Source organism: Mauremys reevesii, unplaced genomic scaffold (assembly GCF_016161935.1).
Source record: "Mauremys reevesii isolate NIE-2019 unplaced genomic scaffold, ASM1616193v1 Contig2, whole genome shotgun sequence".
In the NCBI taxonomy this organism is placed as follows: domain Eukaryota; kingdom Metazoa; phylum Chordata; order Testudines; family Geoemydidae; genus Mauremys; species Mauremys reevesii.
In genome coordinates this window covers 796,582-819,840 of record NW_024100826.1, presented here as the reverse complement: position 1 = coordinate 819,840, position 23,259 = coordinate 796,582, and the positions used below count along the sequence as shown (strand labels likewise).

The 23,259-nt window shown below is 50.9% G+C and overlaps 1 protein-coding gene across 1 annotated transcript; it reads right to left on the bottom strand.

The window, feature by feature from the left end:
* Positions 1 to 17,674: 17,674 nt before the first annotated feature.
* Positions 17,675 to 21,739, bottom strand: LOC120393386 (transcobalamin-1-like). The gene is made up of 4 exons (XM_039517885.1): positions 21,658 to 21,739; positions 18,508 to 18,670; positions 17,949 to 18,067; positions 17,675 to 17,736 (listed from the first exon to the last, which is right to left on the bottom strand). The coding sequence occupies exons 1-4, from the start codon at positions 21,734 to 21,736 to the stop codon at positions 17,675 to 17,677; spliced, it is 423 nt and encodes a 140-aa protein (XP_039373819.1). The 5' UTR covers positions 21,737 to 21,739.
* Between the last annotated feature and the right edge of the window lie 1,520 nt (positions 21,740 to 23,259).

The following is a 23,259-nucleotide window of genomic DNA, read 5'->3' as shown; positions in this document are numbered from 1 at the left end:
GGGCAGGTGTCTGGAATGGAGTGGAAGGAGCATGTTGGGGTTACAGCTACTAGGAGCAACTGGAATTAGGGCCCTGAGCCTTGTAGTGATGTATGTAAATATCCAGCATTGCTGATTGTGTCTGGGCTGTAGGGTATCTACCCAGCCCTTCCTGAATCCCTGTACTCCTGTGACTTGGGAGTGGTGTAAATCCCAGGACAGGGTTTCTGGGGCTGTTGCGTCTGGAGGATGCTGTGGCTGTGAGTCTGTTAATCCCTGTGCGCTCCATCTGCAGTGTTGGTGGTATGTGGCAGCTTGTGGCTTCAGATCATGGTGCTGGCAGATCTCTTTGGGGGAACGGCATGACCCTCGCTGCCAGGGAGCTGACTCTGGGAGCTGGCTTTGCCATGGCAGCTGTTGGGCCAGATAGCAGCTGTTCTAGCTGGAATCTATCGGCATGCAGGGCCATCATGGAGGCGAGAGCAGAGACCAGTGGAGGCTGGGTATGTGAGTGGGTGTCAATCTCTCTTCCTGCTCAGGAAAGCCTGGTTTTAGTCCTCAGTCCCTCCACCCCCGTGACCTACCTTTTCTTCTGAGGGACACCCACCTTTCCTGGGTGATGGAAATCCAGGCCTCACATTCACTCACTCCATTGCTGGACACTGCAATAAGGCTCTTCTGGAGTCTGCATATAACCTGTCCCATGCAGGAGAGGACTAATAGAGGATCTGTCTCAGCGCAAGCCCCTGTGGAAGGGAGCCCTGGGGAGAAAGTGTTTTGGTATCTGATGGGGGAACCCATAGCATCTCACTTCCTGGCTGCAGCTAAACTGCGGGGAAGGGTGCTGGAGTGTCTCAAGTGTGCTGGAGGGACAGTGGAGAGGAACACTGTCAGTGCTGCAGTAATACTGCTGATCGGCTGGTGCCACACAAGGGCTGAAGCAGGTCTGTGAACGCTGGCTTGTGAAATCGCTTGGATATCTCCTGCCTTCCTCAGATGCCCACAGGTTCCTGCATTCGCAGGAGGAGGCGGTGCATGGGCTGATCTAAGGCAGGAAGTTACGGGCCTTGGAACTTGTGGAGCTTGGAGTAGTCCCCAGAGCTCGCCATATACTCACTGTGCCCCCATGGGAAGGGACCCTCCAATCTGTCTCCATTTCCCCCCCATCTGGAAAATGACAGCATATCTGCCTACCACGGGGGGGAGGGAGATACTGGGGCTTAATTATTAGTGCTCACATGAGATGAAAGGCTCAGGTGGAAGGTACCATTGTAACCCCCTCTTCAGGGCACTGCATATCCTCTCTAGTGGCTGATCCATGGAAGTTTGCCTCTGCTACAGCTCCTGGCTAGAAGAGTGACTCCTCTGGATCTTGTGATAGCTGCTCCTACTGCTGGCGCTAGGTTCAAGCCCTAATGTTGGACCAAACAGGGATGATGATGCTATAGCAGTGAAGAATGAAGTCTCTTCTCTCTCTAACTGGAATCTATTTACTCCCCCTCTGCCCCTTCCTGGCCTGTGACTGTCAGTGATTGGAAGGTTGTGGGGACTGGTCTTGGTGCTCTGAGATGTCTCACCAATGGTGTATGCCCCCTCTTCTGGCTGGTCACATAGCCCCTCCTGGGCTATGGCTGGACAGGATGCTGTGCTGCTGGGTGGATGGAGCAGTGTGCAGCTGAGTAGCCGTGGGGATACTGACTCTTGGCTATGTTTGCTCTGCAGAGCTCCTACCTGACACCATCCACTACAGAAACATCCTCTACTACAGACCTTCTGCCATGGGAGGCATGATCTGAGCCAGTGCCTTCTCCCTCCCCATAGACTGCTTCTACCCCAGGTGAGTGAGCATCCTCCATGCAGTGCTAGGGGCTGAGAACTGTCCCAACTTGCTTTAAGGAGCAAAGTCTCTCCCCATTACCTGGACATGTTCAGCCTCCTGCCGAGGGCGGCCTTGGCATTGCAGGTCTGCCCCACTGAGCTCTGTGAATGGCTAGGAGTCCTGGGTTGTCTTGCTGAGGATGGGGTTGTGACATTGCACTCCATACGTTAATGGAAATATGCTTATGAGTGTAAATGTAATGTAACTGGAATATGCTTTATGCAAAAGGTCTCTTGTAAGGTATTACAAAGATTATGATCTACTGAGTGTTCATCCTATTTGTATGAATGTATCATTCTTGTTTCTAAAACTAGAAATATGAAGTTAACTCTTAGGTCCTATTGTAATTATGCAAAGTGTGGGTCATTAATGGTGGTTTAGAATCTTGATGGCTCCCATTGATTAGGACAATTGGCTGTAGATGGTTTATTTACCTGCAAGCCTCCTTGTGGATGTGGGGGCCAGCCTGTGGGTAATGAAGAATGAGGTCTTACAGTGACAAGTGTCCGTGTCACCTGATACTGGAATCCATCTTAAACCTGGTGCTTTTCCATTTAGAGGGAGGAGTAGGGACCCAGAGAGACACAGGATTCCTGCCTTGGGCCACAGCTATAAAAGGGGGTGGAACAGAACAAAGGGGCCGGCAGTCATGAGGAATTGACTAGTTACCACCTGAGCTGGAACTAACAAGAACTGTACCGGGGAAAGGATTGGGCCCAGATTAGAAAGGAGTCTGGTCTGTGAAAGAAGCTTATTGGAACATCTCTGAGGTGAGATTTATCTGTATTCAGTTTCTTAAATGTATTAGGCTTAGACTAGGGAGGGTTGTTTTATTTTGCTTGGTAATTTACTTTGTTCTGTCTGTTATTACTTAGAACCATTTAAGTCCTACTTTTTATATTTAATAAAATCACTTGTTTATTAACCCAGAGTAAGTAATTAATACCTGGAGGAGTGTAGTGAGGTGGACGGGTCTCCCTCCTCCAGGGTGAGTGAGGGAGTGTTACCTGCCCCTTGGAGGGCGGAGCCTAAGCCTCCCCGCCCCCCTCGCCAGAAGGAGAAGGGCGAGGTCAGAAGTGTAAAAGACCAGACCCGCAGCCCTTTCGGGGGGAAACCTGCAGAGGAGAAGGACGTCCCACTGGTTCTGGAGCCACCCGAGGTGGATACCCCACCTAGCTCGGTCCATGCCTCAGACACGGACGACGACTGGCCTGGAGCTGCCATTTACCCGGAGGAGCTGAACAACGCCTGGACGCCGGAGGTACCCACCCCAGGGGAGGCAGGAAGTGGCCCAGAGGCAGCTACTGTAGGGCTGGCTGCAAAGCCCAGACCCCCAGCGTCGGTGTGTTGCGGCTGGATCCCTGCCGACCCCGGTGCAGCTGACTCTGCCCCTGCCAGGGCCCTGGGCTGGGACGTGAGGGAGTAGGGAGGGGCCTATGCCCCCCTGCCCCTGGGTGGCTGACCCTCGTTCCTCTGCAAGGGGCTCTCACTTGGAAGAGAAGTGGCCCCAGCCCCCTTAAGAATGTGTTGTTTGCTGGCTGCCTGAGCCCTGCAAGCCCAAGCCCCAGCCTACCTGTAAGACTGTGTTGTTTGCTGGCTGCCTGAGCCCCGGCAAGCCCAGTATTCAGGGAAACAGAGACAGAGCTGGAGAGGGAGACAGGCTATCATGGCCCTTCAGGGACCTCTCTCTCTTCCGGGGCGAGTGAGGGAGCGTTACAGGGAACAAACAGCTGTGCATATTTCTCTATCAGTGTTATAGAGGGTGGACAATTTGAGTTTACGCTGTATAAGTTTTATACAGAGTGAAATGGATTTATTGGTGGTTTGGATCCTACTGGGTGCTGGGTGTCTGATGCTAGAGACAGGAGCACTTGCTAAGCCGTTTTCAGTTAAGTCTGCAGCTTTGGGGGTGTGGGTAAGATCCTGGGTCTGTGTTGCAGCAGATTAGTGTATCTGGCTCAGCAAGGCAGAGTTTTGGAGGCTCAAATTGGCAGAGAAAATGGGCTCAGTGGTGGTCTCAGCACATCAGGTGACAGTCCCAAGGGGGTAACTGTGACTGAACCCATCACAGGGGTGACTGGGTCTGTGATGGAATATATCCTTTGGTTCACACCCTACACACTAATGAAATGATGCCTTACAAGGCATACCTTGTGAAAACATTTAAATTCCTCATTTGTTGATCAATATTATGTAAAAATATGCATAGCAGCACTTTATGTGAAGTTATAAACCTAAACAACAAAAGTCCAAACAAAAGTCAGAAACAGAAGCCAAGGTGACACTTCAGCCAGCTGTCAACAAGGCTGATGGCCCATTACCTGCTATGTGGCCATTCTTTAGCAGGAAAAGGGGCAGGGGCAAAAATCTACCTCATGACAAAGAACTGGCCTGGTGTCTCCTTCCACACAGACTATTTCTTTGCTAAGATGTAGGGTGTCTGTTTGCATCAGAAGCAAAGGGCAAGCTGAGGAATTGGTTTTCTAAATAAGCTTGGAACAGTCAAACCAAAGATAAGCCGAGGTCATGACTAAATATAATGGTGCCTATAATGCTGCTATGTGCATTTTGCCATGATGTTTACACATCACAAGGCATACCTTGTACAAACATTACACCACTGTGTAAGGAGTGAACACAAGTATAGTCTGTCATAAAGACATACACTTCTGGGGGAAGTTATGGGATTGGGGGTGCATTGGGGTCATCCTACATTATAACCATGACTGGTAAGAGCCAAGGTGTGGCTAGCTGCTGCAGCCTACACACAGGCATAGCTGGGAGTAATTTAGGGCTTGTCTACACTGGCAATTTACAGGGCTGCAACTTTCTCACTCAGGGGTGTGAAAAAACTACCCCTGAGCTCAGCAGGTTTCAGTGCTGTAAAGCGCCAGTGTAAACTGTGCACCAGCGCTGGGAGCCGCACCTCTCATGGAGGTGGGTGGCTTTTTTAATAATAATAAAAAAAGAGCACTGGGAAACAGCTCTCCCAGCACTCTGCCATGACTACACAAGCCACATTTAAGTGCTGCCACAGCAGCACTTCAGCATTGCCAGTGTAGGCTAGCCCTTACATACTGGAGGTGGTTATTGAGCACTCCAGGTTGGAGGCTGCAGCAGTAAGGCATTGTAAAGGGCCCCAGGTTACAGGATAGGGGGTGACAGCTCCCAACTAGTCTGGACTGTACCCTGGTATATCAGTCTATTACACAAAGGCAGAGTGTCAAGTCAAAGAGCTGGGCAACTCTAATACACGTAAAAAGAACAGGAGTACTTGTGGCACCTTAGACTAACACATTTATTTGAGCATAAGCTTTTGTGGGCTACAGCCCACTTCATCAGTTGCATAGTCTGGAACATATAGTAAGAAGATAGATAGAGATAGAGATATACATACAGATGGTATGGCTACTTCCACTTTTTCATGTTCTCTGTAAGAGGCTGATTAATTAAGATGAGCTATTATCAGCAGGTGGAAAAAAACTTTCTGTAATCAAGATGGCCCATTTTAGACAGTTGACAAGAAGGTGTGAGGATACTTAACATATTTTTCCCCATGTTAGATGCTATGATGTGTAACTGGAGTGTCCTGCTGGGATTAACTTTACAACTATGGGGGGTGGGGAAGGGGGAGAAGCAGGAGGGGCTACACAATGACTACCAGCATACCTCCAGGGGAGAGTGCCATATACCACCAGACAACAGGAGATCTTGGGTGTGTGGAAGAGGTAGTGACTGTCTCCTCTCTGTTCCAGGACTGGGAATGTCTCCTCCTTGGGCCTTTGGAGGAACCCTACAGCTCCACCCTAATGTACAGATGGCACCTGGACTTTACACCTGCACTCACTGTCCATAGACATCCAGGGCAGTCTCCTGGGGATCCCCCTCAATCTGTGGCTAAATGACAGGCCCGCACCTGGGAGCCCACTAGCCAGGCTTTTCTCCAGGGGATGGGCTAGGAATGGACTTCCTTGCCCATGCAGATACTACCTAAGTTGTAGACAAAGGGGGAACTGAGGCACCCCAAGTTTGGTCAATGCACCTCACCTGTATTCTCCCCCAGCCCTGCCAATGCCCCTCCTTCTCTTCCTGAGCTCCTTATCCTGACTCCTAGCCCCCTGCTATTCCAGCCCTATGCTCCCCCCATAGCTATTAGTACCCCTCAGTCCCACCCTGCAGCCTTGGGTTCCCCCTCCCACAGCTCTGATGCCCCACCCCCAATCCTCCAGTTTTCTTGCTGATCTCTCCTGCCTTACACCCCTTGCTCTGACAGACTCCTTGCTAATCTAGGGAGCTGGCTAGGCAGAAACAAGGAGGGCTCAGGTGAGTGTCCTCTTTCCCCCCCCCCCCGCCCTCCATTTTTGTTTTTGTTCTCTAATACCTGTGTTCTCTGTGGGGAAAAAGATGCCTGGCAGTGGGGGAACATTTGCAGCTGCAGAAGGCAGGGGGGCTGCTGCAGCCAGGGGCCGTGTTGAACACCAACACTCTGCAGGCCATCAGGGCTGTAGGTCATGTGTGGGGTGCACAGAGCATTAATCTCTAGATCTTGTGCATCTAGTCAAAGAGGCCAGGGATAAAGGAGCAAGGTGTTTGTCTAAGTACTGTGCCTTTAAGATGAAATTTCTCTGCTGCCCATGATGGGCACATGCTGACTTGTGCAGCAGAGGGGGCTGGCTGTGGCTGTACACTGCAATGGTGCTGCTTTACCTTGGGGGTTGTCTCCCCAGCAGCTTGTGTCTCAGGCCTGGTCTATACTACGCGTTTAAACCAAATTTAGCAGCATTAAACTGATTTAACCCTGCACCCGTCCACACAATGAGGCGCTTTATATTGATATAAAGGGCTCTTTAAACCGATCTCTGTACTCCTCCCTGACGAGAGTAGCGCTGAAATCAGTATTGCCATGTTGGATTAGGGTTAGTGTGGCCGCAAATCAATGGTACTGGCCTCCAGGCAGTATCCCACAGTGCACCATTGTGACCGCTCTGGAAAGCAATCTGAACTCGGATGCACTGGCCAGCTAGACAGGAAAAGCCCCACAAACTTTTGAATTTCATTTCCTGTTTGCTCAGCATGGAGCTCTGATCAGCACGGGTGGCAATGCAGTCTGTGACAAAGTCCCTCTTCTACCTTGGTGGGTCCTGTGCTTCTTGGCAGATTTGCTCACCTCAGTGATCTTCCCCTCTGGTGGAACCCACAGTCTGGATCAACTCCTCCTGTGTCTGATCAGGAGTTGGGAGGTTTGGGGGGAACCCAGGCCCACCCTCTACTCCGGGTTCCAGCCCAGGGCCCTGTGGAATGCAGCTGTCTATAGTGCCTCTTATAACAGCTGCATGACAGCTACAATTCCCTGGGCTACTTCCCCATGGCCTCCTCCAAACACCTTCTTTATCCTCACCACAGGTCCTTCCTCCTGGTGTCTGATAATGCTTGATTGTATGATAATTCCTCAATCCTCCAGCAGCACACCCTCTCAGTCACAGCTCCTTGTGCCTCTTGCTCCCAACTCCTCACACATACCTCTCTCCTCTGGCTCCTCCCACTTGACTGGAGTGAGCTCCCCTTTTTATACCAGGTGCCCTGATTAGCCTGCCCTGATTGGCTGCAGGTGCTCCAATCAATGTAGCTCTCTCCGGTGCCTTCTAGAAAGTTCTTAATTGGCCCCAGGTGCCTTAATTACCCTGGAGCAACTGCCATTTTGGTTCCCATGGTCCTAGGGATTTGCTTAGCCTGGGGCTAACATACCTGTTCCTAAGTACTTTCCTGTAGCCATCCGGCCTTGCTCCATCACAAGTCTCAAATCCAAAAAGAGCTCCAGCATGGACCGTATGGGAGATACTGGATCTGATTGCTGTATCGGGAGACAAATCTGTTCTATCAGAGCTCCATTACAGAAGATGAAATGACAAAGCATTTGAAAAAATCTCCAGGTTATGATAGACAGATGCCACAGCAGGGACTCAGCACAGTGCTGCGTGACAAGCGTAACGGAAAGCCAAAGAATCAAATGGACGCTCATGGAGGGAGGAAGGGGGACTGAGGACTCCAGCTATTCCACAGTCCCTGCAGTCTCCGAAAAGCATTTGCATTTTTAGCTGAGCTCCCAATGCCTGTAGGGTCAAAAACATTATCCGGGGTGGTTCAGGGTATATCTCGTCAATTTACCCCCCCTTTCCCCGCGTGAAAGAAAAGGAAAAAAAAATCGTTTCTTGCCTTTTTTCAATGTCACCGTATGTCTACTGCATGCTGCTGGTAGATGCAGTGCTGCGGCGCTGAACAGCAGCATCCCCTCCCCTCCCCTCCCCTCCGGCAGATGGTACAAAATGGTGGAAAACCATCATCATCCTGTGAGTGCTCCTGGTTGGCCTTGGTGAGATCAGCCGGGGGTGCCTGGGTAAAAATGGGAATGACTCCCTGTTATTCCTGGCAGACAGTACAAAATGTTTGGTAACCATCCTCATCATAGCAGCTGGAGCCTGAGCTCCATCAGCCCCCCCCCCTGCCCCGCTTTTGTGTCTAAAGAAAAGATTCTGTACTCCCTGGACTATCATAGCAGTGGGAGGCTGCCTCCCCCTCATTTTATCTCGCTAAAATGTCAGTGTTTCTTATTCCTGCATTCTTTATTACTTCATCATACAAATGGGGGGACACTGCCATGGTAGCCCAGGAGGGTTGGGGGAGGAGGGAAGCAACAGGTGGGGTTGTTGCAGGGGCACTCTCTAGAATGACATGCAGCTCATCATTTCTGTGGGATCTCTGGGGCTCTGACACAGAGCAGCTGTGCTCTCTAGTAGACTGGCCCCATATTCTAGGCAGGACTGACTCTATTTCTAGACAAAACATAAAGAAGGGAATGACTCAGGGAGTCATTCCTATTTTTGTCCATGCACCCCCCAGCCAACCTCAGCAAGGCCAGCCAGGAGCACCCATGACAGTAGCAGATGGTACAAAATGATTGATAACTGCCAATTTCCAATTGCAAACAGTGCAAAATGACTAATAACCATCATCTCATTGCTAATTTACAATAGCAGACAGTGCAATAGAGATGGTAACCATCTCTGCTACCTTGCAAAGGCAAGTGAATGCTGCTGTGTAGCACTGCAGTACCGCCTCTGTCAGCAGCATCCAGTACACACATGGTGACAGTGACAAAAGGCAAAACAGGCTCCATGGTTGCTGTGCTATGGCGTCTGCCAGGGCAATCCAGGAGAAAAAAGGCGCGAAATGATTGTCTGCTGTTGCTTTCACGGAGGAAGGATTGAGTGATGAGATTTACCCAGAATCACCCGCGACACTGTTTTTGCACCGTCATGCATTGGGATCTCAACCCAGAATTCCAATGGGCAGGGGAGCCTGCGGGAACTATGGGATAGCTATGGGATAGCTACCCACAGTGCAACACTTCGGAAATCGACGCTAGCCTCGGTACATGGACGCACACCGCCGAATTAATGTGCTTAGTGTGGCCGCGTGCACTCGACTTTATACAATCTGTTTTACAAAACCGGTTTATGTAAAATCGGAATAATCCCGTAGTGTAGACATACCCTCAATGGGGAAGCATCCATCCCTCTCCAAGGGCCGACGCTTCCTACTAGCCCCACCCAACCACCACAGTGGGCCTCCAGAGGCTTCCCAACAATAGGTCGGCCTCCGGTGCCAGTTTTGGTTTGATGTATTTCTGGAGACTTCATCATATGACAGTCTTTAATTAAACATTAATCTTTAATTTGTGGAGATGCCAGGACAATACCAGAGGGTTGGCAACCCTGCTGCGCTGGCTGGGTTGCTGTTCAGCTGGATACCTTCAAATATTTCAAGAGGCTAAAGCAGGACCAAAGCCATTTGGTTTGACCGGTCCGCTTCTCCATAGGTGCAGACAGAGGGGGGCCAGGCCAAACCTGAGTGATGCTCTAACCGTGTGCACCAGATGGCAATGCTAACTTGATTTGGGGGGCAACTGAAACTGGGAGCCTCAGGCAAACTTCCCCTCTTCCCAAACCCTACCCCAAGTGGATGGGGAAAATATTCTCCTTCAAAGAAGACAAGGGTTTTTGGGTGTCAACATGGGGCAGTCTTGCTAGCCCCAGAACTGGTGGGAAATTTGCCACTGTGATTCCAATTTTGGTGCCATTCACACAGTGAAAGAGCCTAAAACGCACACTGGGGGTGGTCAGGGAATGGAACCTAGGGAGATCAGAGTAGAGGGACTTCAGGGACTATGCAGCACAGAGTCACTGGGGGGGGGGGACACACACCCAACGAGCTGCCCCCATTGCCTTGAAGTTATACTGTAGTCAATTTGGGGCAGAGACCATCTTTTTGTCCTGTGTATGTACAGCACTCAGCAAATGGGGACCTGGATAAATATGTAATAACTAAAAGCGGATGAATTCCATTTACAGTTGGTAGGAGAAAGGCAAGACTGTTTCTTCTGATTATTATTATTAGTTTTGCAAAATCAACATTTTTCCCCACCCCATCTGATAATTTTGGGGGTGGTTGATGCTTCAAAAAAAACCCCCAAACCTGTTTTGTTTAGGCTGAGAAACTGCTATCGAGCTGCAGAAAGGTGATGAGATACAGTGGGAGTCTGCAGTGATATATCAACTGAACCCCAATGCCTTGCCTTTGTCCCAGGCAGGATGGGTAAGAGTGGTTCTTGGGTTATCAGAACTGCTCATTCAAAGAACGAAACCCAGCACTGCTTTCACTGACCCAGGAAGCAGGAAGACTGCCACCAAAAATGTACAGAGACAATACTGAAGGTTTCTCTTGTGGTGGCTAATTTGGTGCTTCTTGTTGCATGAAGCCTACAATACAAACAGTTACCAGCTACAAAGGGATAGCAGGGGTGTAGAATCAGGATTAACAGGAATTGCCAGAGCTGGGTGGGGGCTCAGTATGGGAATGGGGTGAACGGTTCTGTGGTCCAGGACTCCAGTGATTTCAACTGAAGCTGGAGTCATCCAGCACCTGTGAATAGCAGGCCTCTGGAGTCTCAGATTAGACACTCAAATCTAGTGGGTGCTTGAAAAATTAGTCCTTGACTGTTCTGTGTCTCAGTTTTCCATTAGTACAATGAGGAGGATCATTCCTTCCTCACTCACCAGAGGGGGGGGGGGGTTCATCCATCTGTACATAACACTAGAAGATTCCCTGCCTAGGAGAGAGGATGTTGTGGTCTTGCCCGTGTATGAGGATTTCATCTCCAAGTGCTGGAAGGGTTATAGTGAAACAATGGGTGGAAATTTTGCAACAAACCCAAAACCCCACCCCTCTCTTATCACAAAGGGGTTGTGAACAGACATAAGGTCTCTTATGGAAGTGGATGGGTGGCTTTTAATTTACCTTCACTGGGAAGGGGGCACATCACCACTCCTGGGAGATGAACCTACAACAGCAAGGGTTCTGGGTATTACAGGCCTGCTAGCTAGATCTCTTCTGGCCTGACAAGGCCCTGTCCAAATCTGTAGAGCAGGGGTGGCTTACCTGTGGCTCCAGAGCCACATGCGGCTCTTCAGAAGTTAATATGCGGCTCCTTGTATAGGCACCGACTCTGGGGCTGGAGCTACAGGTGCCAACTTTCCAATGTGCTGAGGGTTGCTCTCTGCTCAACCCCTGGCTCTGCCACAGGCCCTGCCCTCACTCCACCCCTCCCCGCCCCCTCCCCATAGCCTGCAGTGCCCTTGCTCCTCCCCCTCTGAACCTCGTGCATGCTATGAAACAGCTGATTGGGAGGTGCAGGGAGGTGCAGATCAACAGGGCTACCGGTGGGTGGGAGGCGCTGGGAACGGGGTGGGGGAGCTGATGGGGGGCTGCTGATGTATTACTGTGACTCTTTGGCAATGTACATTGGTAAATTCTGGCTCCTTCTCAGGCTCAGCTACGGCATCATCTATCTTCCCAATTTGGTGTTTGATAGGCTTTATCGCCTCCACTCGACTTTCCCATCATGTGGCACTCAGTGGTTTCAGTGTCAGAGAGGATGTTCCCAGATGTTGCTTCAAAATTTGCCATCGATGAGTTGATGCAGAGAAAAATACATAGATGCTTTGAATTACATTAAAAAATTCAGCAGCCTCACTAGAAGCTGATGCTGCATCTCTGAGTACCAAGTTCAATGAATGAGAACTGCATGGGACAAAAAAGGCTCAAGGGTTTAACTCTCGGATCTGTGTCTGCACTCCTCTGTTCTTTCCTCTCATGTTGGCACCATTATTGTAGCTCTGACCTCTCATGTCAGCTATCGCAATTTCCATATCTTCCAGCTTTCAAGAAGCACATTTGTCATACCAGCTCCTGTAGTATCATCAATGTCAATAAATTCTAGAAAATGCTCTCTGACAGTCACCATTGCAGGGACATTTTCACTAGGTTCTGTTGTTGTTACAAAATGCACCATTAAAGTCATTTGTTCTGTATGGCTGATATCAGGTGTGCAGTCCAGAATAACAGAGTAATATCTTGCTGACTTCAGATCTGCCACAATCTTGTACTTGACTTTTGTTGCCAGTAACTGTGTGATCTCATTTTGAATTGTTTTTCCAAGGTAGTGGTCTGTGTACATTTCTTAGGTGGTAACCCTTTTTAGATGCTCCTGGAGTACAGCATCAAACTCAGTCATCAGCTCCACAATTCTAAGGAAGTTTCCATTGTTTGGCACATACAGCTGAACTGAAGTGCCAGGCAGTGCTGATGTAACCAGCCAGAATGAGCTCTCTCCTGACATCTGGTGGTGAGCTGTGGAAAAGGACTTCAGTGGCTGATTTTTGTTTGGATGTGCACACCCACCCTGCCTAGCATGATGGACTGCCTGCCCAAATGGTCACTTTGTCTGCTGTGGGATCCCCAGTCTCTGTTACTGGGGGAAAGAGTAATAAAGCGTTGTTATCCTGGTTATGTGAATCAAGGACATTAGAACTGTCCTTGGCATTTTATGATGGAGGGACTCGCTCTCATCTAAGTAGCACTCACTAGGCAAGGGACATGGGTTTCAAACCCTGGTGAATTGACAGAGAGGCAGGAGATAGGTTTTTGTCGTGTGTGTGTGTGTGTGTGTGTGTGTGTGTGTGTGTGTGTGTGTGTGTGTGTGTGTGTGTGTGTGTGTGTGTGTGTGTGTGTGAGAGAGAGAGAGAGAGAGAGAGATGGATGGATGGATGGATGGATGGATGCTGCAGTAGCTGCCAGGTCACCTGTGTGTGTGTGTGTGTGCAATAAACGCTACTTATTTCTTCTCTCTTCAGTGTGCAATAAGAGAGCTATTTTTGACTCTATAAGAAATCTTGGTATACGCTACAGAGCAGGAATCACTGATATCCAGGTCTATGCATTAGCCCTAGTTTCAGCTAGTGGTGCACTAGCAGCTAAAATCACTATGAGCTGAAGTCACTAAAAAGCTGAAATTGCTGAGAGCTGTATTAAGTTGAGGGGGGCAAAGACAAGTTGGTGAGTAGCTAGTAGAAAGGCATGGATAGCAGGGCGGCTGGCAGTGAAGACTGCAGCAGAACCCCACAGAGAGACGTGACAATTGACCATCAACCCAAGCAGCAGAGCATGTAAGATGCACCCCCCACTTCCACCCAGGCTGGGAGGTAAATTGCAGAGGAACTTCTGAACTCTGCAGCTGCACTGACCAAGGTCAGAAACTGTGGGTGGGGTGACTGTTGGATTGCTGGACTTAAGAAACCAGAGGGGAAAAGGACACTGCTAAACTTACTTGGGGTGGATCTTTTGCTCATGATTTGTGTTATGAATCTTGTTTGTGGTGTTTCCCCAACATAATGCTGCATTGTTTCCCTCCTTTATTAAAAGGCTTTTATTACACTCAGATTCCGTGCTTGCGAGAGGGGAAGTATTGCCTCTTAGAGGCGCTGGGGGGGGGGGGGGGAAGGAGAAGGGGGTTTGTAATTGCCCCCACTCAGTGACCTGGGATGGGGCTCGAGCAGGTTTTGCATTATGTTATTGAAACAGAACCCCTAGATACTGAACCTGGCCCTGGTTGCTGCCAGCTCTGATGGGCAGAAGGATTACACTAGGGTTTGGGTAGCAAGCATTCTCACAATGGCAATAAGCCTTTTCAGAACATGTTGCCAGTAAAGAGACTCTGATGCAATCTTCTCTTGATGCTGATCATCTATGGTAGCCTTTAACCTTAGTCTCATCTCAAGCTCTTTCCACCTATGGAATGCTCTCTGGTGATTTGCTGTCTTCTCATGGCATGCCAGATTTCTAGTCAGATTTTTCCAGTCCTTTGTTCCTGTAGAACCCAATGTGGCTGGAACATTAGACTGGAAGAGTTTGCAACAGAAACAGTATGCAGCATTTTTGCAGTGTTTTTGAGTACCTAAGCCATGGCCTCTCCCCTTTGACACCATTGGGGATTTCATGCCAGTAACGTGTTGGATGGAAACTTCTATTTTCATTGTCTTTGGGGAACATGAAGCTTTTCCCTTCTGTGGCCCACGCAGTACAAGGAAGTCCCTCAGACTACTGCTTAAGTGGGAACTCAGCAGCAGCTATTTCTTGTGCCTCCACCACACTCTGATCTACACTTTTCTTCAGGAATGTGCATGGTTACATCCATTTGAGATGGAGATATGGATGCTGCAGTAGCTGCCAGGTCACCTGCACTCTGACTAACTGGAAGATCAGGCATCTCCTCACCACTCACATCCTCACTGGGGCCAGAAGGCTCAGCGTGAACATTTGTGTCTATGTATCTCAGGAGAGCTCCTTCCTGTTTAGATACAAAAGCTTCCTTTGCTTGCTTGCTTTTTCTGAATGCTGCCCCAGAGGGGCGTTTTCTTCTTTCACTCATGGCTGCTGTTCTGTGCCAGCTATAGTGGCTCTCAACACTCAGTTGAAGGGGACAAATAAGCAGGCTGGTAGCAGGGCCTGAGCGAGGGAAGATATCAGCGTCTTAAGGGCCTAACTGGCTCCTATTACTTCAGTTGATGGCCTGTTCTCCTCAAGTGGGTTCAGGGAAGCAGCAGGAAACTGGAAGCTCCCTGAGAAGCTGGTGTTAATCAGTCCAGACTCCTGGGGGTGCTAGAGAGATACATAAGAGGCTCCTCCTCCTCTTTCTTCCTGCAGCTCCTGCTGCTTTCTGTTATTCCCTCTCACCTTTTCGCCTGCCAGCCTGTTATGTCTCTTTTGCCCTCCTTCCTCCAGCACAGCACTCCACCATCTCTGTGCATCTAGAGCAGAGAGAATACATATGCACCAGCAGCAGACACAATTTTCTACACTTTGGGTCCTTGTGGCCCCCCGCCCCAGTCTGGCACCTGAGGTGGCTGCCTCAGTTCGCCTGATGGTAAGTCCAGCCCTGGTCCTCTGTAACAACAAACTCGCTCTTCCATCACCTCATTAAACCAGTAATACCCAGGGAAACTGAGTCCCACCCCCTCTGCATGCAAACCATTGGGAAAAAAACCAAGGAAATCCCCCACTTCATCACAGAGGTGACTTGGTAGAATGTGTAACCCAAGTTAATGGGTCTGATGGAAAAGGGAGCCAAGTTTGGTGAGGAGATGAGAGATGGGGAAGAGTGCTCACCTCACCAAGGGGATTGAGCCTGTGATTGGGTTAGCCTTGGGGGCTGGAAGAGTGACTAAGCCACTCAAGGAGGGGATGAGAGGAGAACTGCTGTGCCTCAGCGGAGCCTGGGCTCTCCCTGGGCCCACCTGAGGGGAATGCTGGCCCTCCCACTGCCACCTCTCTCTGGCTGGGGTGTTGCCTGGTTTTACCCTGAAAGGTATTTTCTGAACTGCTGTTTCTCAGAGTAGTTCAGAAAACAACAGGTCTTGGAAACAGTGAGGAAGCCACCTGTGCCATGGGAGACTTTATCCACTGAGTAATGCCTGGTGTTGCTGCCGAAAGTTTGGGCCCCTGAACAAATCGGGGCCCTCGGCACCTCACCACAGTCAAGCACCAATAGGCCTGCAACACCTCATCAAGGTACATGGGTTTCTCTGTTACAGAGCCCACTAGTGCGGAGTAATCCGGACTTGTAAATCCAGGGAAATCCACCCTGGGGGTTGTGTGGTGTTACTGATGTACCCACTCCACATCCATCTTCCCCTTTCCTTGATATGCTTCCTCTATATTTCCTCAGTAAATAAAGTGTTAGTTGCTGGTTCATGCATTACAAAGGTATCAGAGTGTATGTATACAGTATCTAGCTAGTCCTAGGGGTAAGTGCCAGGTTAGGGATAGTTGAAACTACGGGGAATGGCAGAGTTCCTGAGTCCCTTACACAGTCAGGGAGAGGCACCACCACTTAGTAGCTAAGAACCCAGGCTGCTGAAAGCCACTTCGGCCAAAGCAGAGGGACACCGGGTAACAGTTCCTGTTGATGATTAGCTGCCCATAGGAGTATTGGATCCAGTAAAAACCCCTTACGGGTGCCTTTCAACACTCCCTCCCCTGCTGTGCCTAACTGTGCATTTCTTGCATGCTGATCACTGGGGTTTCTGGATCCCAAGGGGCTGCTGCTGCATCACATTTCCCAAAGGTAGAAGGAGCTCACCCACAGCTGTGAGGATTCCTCGTCTGGACCGATCCTCCCTATGTTGTGTTTATAGTGTAGATGGTGTCCTTGCTTTACTTAGCATTGCTCTGCATCAAAGGGGGACTGAGGGCGAGTTCTGAGCCAGCCTCCATAGGTTTCATTTTAAAAGGCATTCTCTTATGGGCTTGTTTTGTCCTTTGCTAGGAAAAAGATACCACACTCCACCATTGGCAGTAGTGGGAGCTCTTGCAGCTGCAGAAGCCAGAGAGGCAGCTGCCACCAGGTTAAGCATTAAAACACCAAGACTTTGCAGGCCATCAGGAATGTTGTGCTCTATGGGATTGCAAGGCCCTGTGTGGGGTGCACACAGCATTAATCTCTAGCCCTGGTGCATCCAGTCAAAACAGGCCAGGGTCAAAGGGGCTTTGATTGGCTCCAAGTCCTATTGCTCTCCTTATCTTTCTCCCCATATTTTTTTTTCCCATCTCCCTAGGCAGTAATCTCATAGTAGGTCATGATGGCAGGAGTGGGGTACTGGAAGGGGAGGTGCCCACAGAAAGAGCAATCTCCAAAGACACAGCCCACAGTGTCAGAGCCTCCTCTGACCCAAGTCACCCTCCCATTGACCCCAGCCACTGGTGGGGGCTTGGACATAGCATGACCCAGAGTGGGTGAGGCAAGGAGCCCAGGTAGCGCTGCTACTGGGAATCCAGGCAGAAGGAGGGTTTAACTGGGCTGTTAATACCGTTAGCCGCCCATTCTCCACCAGCAGTGCCCTCCAGCCTGCCCTGCTACACCAAGGGCCCCAACGACCTCCCAATAACGATGCTACAGCTAGTGCCACAACAAGGGAGATTCCAGGCCTGGGGACTGACTACCCAGTGCCCCATTGGCCAGTGCCATACATTAAAAGGGGGCTCCAGGGTAAGCCCTTAATTATGGTGGAGGTCTGTGACTCTGCTGTGATGCAGCCTTGCTGCTGTGCTGTGTTTCCAGATGGAGGATGCCCTCCAGAGGCCCCATTACCCACATTCCCAGTTTCTCGTTGTCTGGAATAACTCACATGGTGCAGACGGCTGTTGCAGAGGGTTTATTTCAGGAGTGAGGGACAGAGACAGGCAGAGTTTGGGAATACAACCCACAGTCATCCCCAAGGGTCCATCCCACCAAGAGAGAGAGAGACCTGCTCTGGGGGAATGGGTGGGGCTGCTGAACGCTGGCATCCCTCACAGGAGAAAGGCCAGGACAAGTTTCACCTTCATGAGCACCCATTGTCATCAGGCTGGCCAGTGCCCTGGAGCTCAGTATGTGGAGAACCTGACCTCCAGCCTCTCCCCATGGGAGACGGCATAGCACCCAGCACCTGAAACATGAGGAGAGGACAGGGAAGGTAAGGGACGCAAATGGGGTCAGTGGCCTCTCAGCACTGGCCACCCAGCTCCATGCCAGCCCCTCCCTGTTCTCCTGGTTCTCATCCCTACATTCTCTTGTGCCTCTCACCCCCCTGTTCCCCTCCCCACACAACCCTCTCCCCCTCACACTTCCCCCTGCCACCACTCTCCCTTGCCATCACACCTAGTTTCAGTGGAATGCCGTTGCTCAGGAGCTGCCAGTAGGTGTGCTGGTTGTTATCGGCCTCCAGCCCCCGCACGGAGGTGATGTATGCGCCCCACACACTCAGTGTGTACGTGAAGCTACGGAGAGATAGAGTGAGTAACGCAGGAGGCCTGTTTACCACTGCCTCATAGCCTCCCCAACCCCCACTCCACAGGGACATGCAACCATGAGACTGAACCCCCTGCCATAAAGGTTGGGGGGAGGGGGATTGAGAAGCAGCCGAATTGGCCTCTGCGTGAATTCTGATCTCCTCATCCCAAGGAGACTGTGTCCAAATGAATGATGAGGAGGAACCAACCTTGATCCCCCAATACTTTAACTTGTCCCCAGCAAACTGCTGGCTGTGGGAGTCATGCAGGGTGGAGTAGCAGGGGCATTTCCCCCCCATGATCCTAGGAAACCCCTCCAATTTTTCCATCTCTGTTGCCCTAGTAGTGCCATGCTGCCATCTAGCCTGCTCTCTGCCAGGGCCCCTGGTACCAGCGATGAATGCTGGGTTGCCAGGCCGAGCAGGTACCTGAATCTTGTGGGATATCTCTTCTGGGCGACATCCATCACATTGAAAAAGAAGGAGTCCCGGGGCACGATGACACAGATGGAGTCATTAAAGGATTGGTTCACGCCATCCACAACAGTGTAGGTGACACCAATGTGGGGTTGAAGATGGGTGCGTGGAGCAGCTGTGGAAGTGGAGAGAGGGAGGTTATCTGTGTGGGTAGGAGAGAGGGTGAAGACCAGCCACTTATACCTTGGAGGAGGGTGAGTCTCCCACTGCAGGGACTCCTGTACCATTGGAGTCAAGAGGAGATCCACAGATCCTACCAGGAATTGGGTGGAGGTACAGGATTGCAAAGGGAGAAGCAAAGACAGAGAGGATCTGGGTGATGGCTCTGTGGCCAGGAGGTTAGCTGGAGTTGAAGACAGGGCCTCTGAAGCTATGACTCCCTACTGCTTGAGCTAAAAGCCAAGGAGCTTGAGCACTAGAGATCCATAAATCTCTAGGTCATCCAGCTACTAGAAGGAGACACAGGGATACATATAGAGCTGGCCTGGAATTTTTCAACAAACACATTTTTCACTCAAAAAGGCTGATTCGGTGTCAGAACTGTTCCGGAAGCAGTGATGGGTTGGAAGAAACTCTCACCTTGAAAAATGTTTGGTTAAAAAAACATCCATATTGGAAAGCTTTGGTTTTTCAATCGAAGCAACATTTTGTTCAGAAATTTTCGTAAATTTACACAGAAAAAAGTGAGAAAAGTGTGAAGTTGAAACATTTCAAAGTTATAGAAAGGACACATTTTGATTGACCCAAATTGTGGGTTTTGTTTTGTTTTGTTTTTTTGGATTTTCAGTTTGTGAAAATTTTTGACATTTTTTACTTTTTGGCCTCATGCTTTGAAATGTAGAAAATTCTCATGGAACAGGAAAACACCACCCCCTACCCGCCAGCCTTGCTAATGTGCTTCTGACTACCTTAGGTACTTTAGATGGCCCCATCACCATCCTTAACAACCACCCAATGAGGCAAGGCAGTGCTATTAAGCACATTGTATAGATGGGACTGAGACACAGGTTACATCTACACAAGAAAAAAACAAGCAAACCAAAAACCCTGTGACAGCAAGTCTCTGAGACTGGGTCAACTGATCTGGACTTGCACTGGGGAGTTAAAAATAGCAGTGTAGACGTTCAGGCTTGGGCTGGAGCCGGGGCTCTGAGACACAACCCCTTTGCCTGACACCTCCCACCCCGCAACCCTCACTGGCATTCCAGCTATGCAGAGATGCTCTGCACAGGCTGTTTCCACCTGGTAAAGGGAAGGCACAGTCTCTGCAGCCTTCCAGGTAGATAGGGTGTGACTCTGGCACCTGAGCCAGCCAGCATTTCCAGTGCCTGGTGCTGGCACAGTCCCATGCTGCAGGTCACCTATTTATTAGCCCAGAGACACCTGCATCCTTGATCCCTGCCCATCCCCCACCATGCCATGTGTGAAATTTTCCAGGCCGGGTGCAAGAGGCAGGAGACAGGGGAGGTGAGAGGCTGCCATGGCCTGGATGGTAGAGACAATGAGGCTATTGTGGTTCAGACTTTGTGTCAGGAAGGGAAACGCCTCCTGAGTCACCAGGAGAACTAGACGGCCCAGCTTTCAGGGAGTCACTGTGTTTGGGCAACATCCACACTGCACACCAGTGTCAGCAGCAGGAAGAGCAGGTATAGCTGGTGCCACAGTGAAAAGCAGGTTGTGCACACGCTGTGGTGTGCAGCTACATGTGCAAGGGGAAGGCTCCAGTAGCTCCCCACTGGTGGAGCCTTTCACTGCGGGGGGAGGGGTGGGAAGGCTGTGTTAAGGGGGAGCTGGCAGAGCCTTTCCCTGCTGCAGGAATCTGTGCCTATGCTGGGGAAAGGCTTTAGCAGTGCTAGTGCAGTGGGACACGGCATTGTTAAACATACCAGCCTAGATGGGGACGCGTGGCTAGGGCAAGTAAAGAGCCAGGTAGAGTGTGCATGTGGGTACATATCCAGGGCCGGCGCTTCCATTTAGGCGACCTAGGCGGTCGCCTAGTGCACCAGGATTTGGGGGAGCAGCATCTTGCTGCCCTTGGCGGCAATTCGGCGGTGGGGGGTCCTTCTGTGCTCCGGGTCTTCGGTGGCAATTCTGCGGCGGGTCCTTCACTCGCTCCGGGACCCGCCGCCGAAGTGCCCCGAAGACCGGAAGCGCGGAAGGACACCCCCCCCGCCTCAGAATTGCCACCAACGAACCGGAGCGTGGAAGGACCCCCGCCTAGGGTGCCAAAAACCCTGGTGCCGCTCCTGTACATACCCACTCCCTTCGGGTGTGTCTTTACCTTACTCACCCAAGCCACAAGCTGGACACTCACCCGTTCCTGGAATATCAGACATTCCGGCACTTTGGGGAATGGCAGAGGCATGCCTCTGTCAGTGTGCCAGCGCATGCAATGTCCTGCTCCATGGTGGGGGGGGGGAAGGGCACCATTTTAAAGAACTGGATGGGTAGAGTGGTGTTTCCCATCGGATACTGGACAGAGCTACGTTCAGTTTTGTCCCCATACAGATAGGGAAAACCTCTGAAAAAGAGGCCTGGCCGGTTTAATACCAGACAAGTGGCCTCCCTACTGAGCCATGCCTCATCAGCTACACTGCTATTTATACCTGTGCTAGTGGGGACTACTCATGTACGTACCCTACATTCCCCCAAAAGCAGGCAGTGTAGATGTACCTATAGACTCAACCCTGTTTCCGGGGGGGAAGGGATGTCTCTTTAAATCACTATGAGCTAAGCTGGTCTGACTCTGAACTCCATTCCCCTGCCCCCAGTGTGTCAGCTCCCTGGAAGCGAGGGTCATCCATGTAGATATCCACAATCCTCTAAAGTGATGCTGGCTTTGCTGGGTCTCTCCCATGCTACTGAGCTGGGGCAGGGGGAGAGGGGCACTCTACCCCATGGAGCATGCAGGGGGCAGTTTGCTCTGGAAGGAGGAGTCCAGACTCCAGAGTTCACATCCCAGCTAGATCACCCAGTTTCCCCATGCATAAGAGGAGTTCTGCAGAGGGCCCATTGATTTCTGGGTTCTCTCCCTTCCCCCTGCCACCCCAGAAATCACACTACAGAGGGGAGGAGCATATGGCACAAGGCCATTTGACTCACCACAGCCCTGGCACAGCCCCCCAGGGGTGAGGTACAGGAGCAGGAGCCCTGCTAGTGTGATCACCAAAGTCCTCATCATCCCTCTGTCTCCAGTCACTGTCTGGCTGTGCTGGGACCTGGACTAGGACCTGGTATTTATCAGCTGGAAGGAGGCGGGGACACTAGGGTGCCCTGCCCTCCTCCCCTGGCTTGCCTCACCCTGCTGCTTGTCCATAGCAGATGGGAGACATTGAGGAATTCCCAGTAATATGGGCAGTTCTGTGTCCCAGAGTCTGGCACAGACAGAGCCAGCCGGGGCTGTCAGACCACTACTCCCTCCCCATGGCCTCTGGGTGCTACAAGGAGCTAACTGGCACCTAGATGGAATTCTCTCTGTCACAATCCATACTCCCACTTCCCCAGTTGACTTGGTGTCTCAGGGCCCTGGATCGCATCTCACTGTGGGGCCGTAGGACTGTGAGACCACAGCTGGTTAACACCTCTGCATGGACACTCGGACACCATGGGCCACCCCAGTGAAGTTGTGCACCAGTGTAAGGGAGAGGGAATTTGGGCGTCTTGGTTTTATCCCTATCTGTTTTCCAAGGTCATTGTGTGCAGGTGCTTGTGGCTATAGGTGGGATTGAGGGGCATTACCAGAGCTGTCGTGGGGAGCTCAGGGCTGGGCTAGCAGGGGATTGTGGGTTGCAATTGAAGGGTATCAGTCGAACAGTGGGTGGAGGGAGCACAGGGCTAGGATACCAGAGTATTGGAGTTTGGGACTGAGGGACATGGGCAGAGCTGCGAGGCCAGGACTGGGGGGACAGGGGACTGTGGGTTGAGATAGAGGCTCATCACCAGAGTGGTGTGTGGCAGGCGTCCCAGGGATAGGATAGTGGGAGTCTAGGGTCAGGTTTGACAGGCATCGGCAGAACTGGGTGGGGGCTCAGGATGGGATTGAGGTGAGTGGTTCTGGGGTCCAGGACTCAATTGATTTCAACTGAACCCAGGGCTGCCCAGAACCTCTGAATAGCAGCCCCAGGAGTCTCAAATTAGGCACCCAAAACTAGTGAGTATGTGAAAAATTAGCCCTTGAATTTTCTGTACCTCAGTTTCCCATCAGTATAATGGGGGTAGTTATCCCTTCCCCACTCACCAATTGAGATGAGGGGAGAGTTAGTTCATCCATCTGTGCGTAGCACTTGGAGATCCTTGCCTGGGAGGTGGGGTGTCATGGTATTGCCTGGGTATGATAGTTTCATCCCCCAGTGCTGGAGGGATACAGGGAAACAATGGGCAGAAACTTTACAAACAAACCGGCTCTTATCACAAAAGTGCTGTGAACAGACATAAAGTCTCTTACAGAAGTGGGAGGTCGTTTTCAATATATGCTTACTAGGAAAGGGGCAGAGTTACCACCCCTTGGAACTGACCCTACAACCCCAAGGGCTCAGGGTTGCACACGTCTACTAGATGGAGCCTGCCTGGCTTTGGCCAGCTATTCTCATCTACCCCATTAAGGCTGCAGAGGATGGGACTGGCGCTGTGGCCCATGCTGGTAATGGAGGAATCGCAGACACCTGAGTGCTGCTGCCCCCAGTATAAAATGAGTCAATGTGGGCA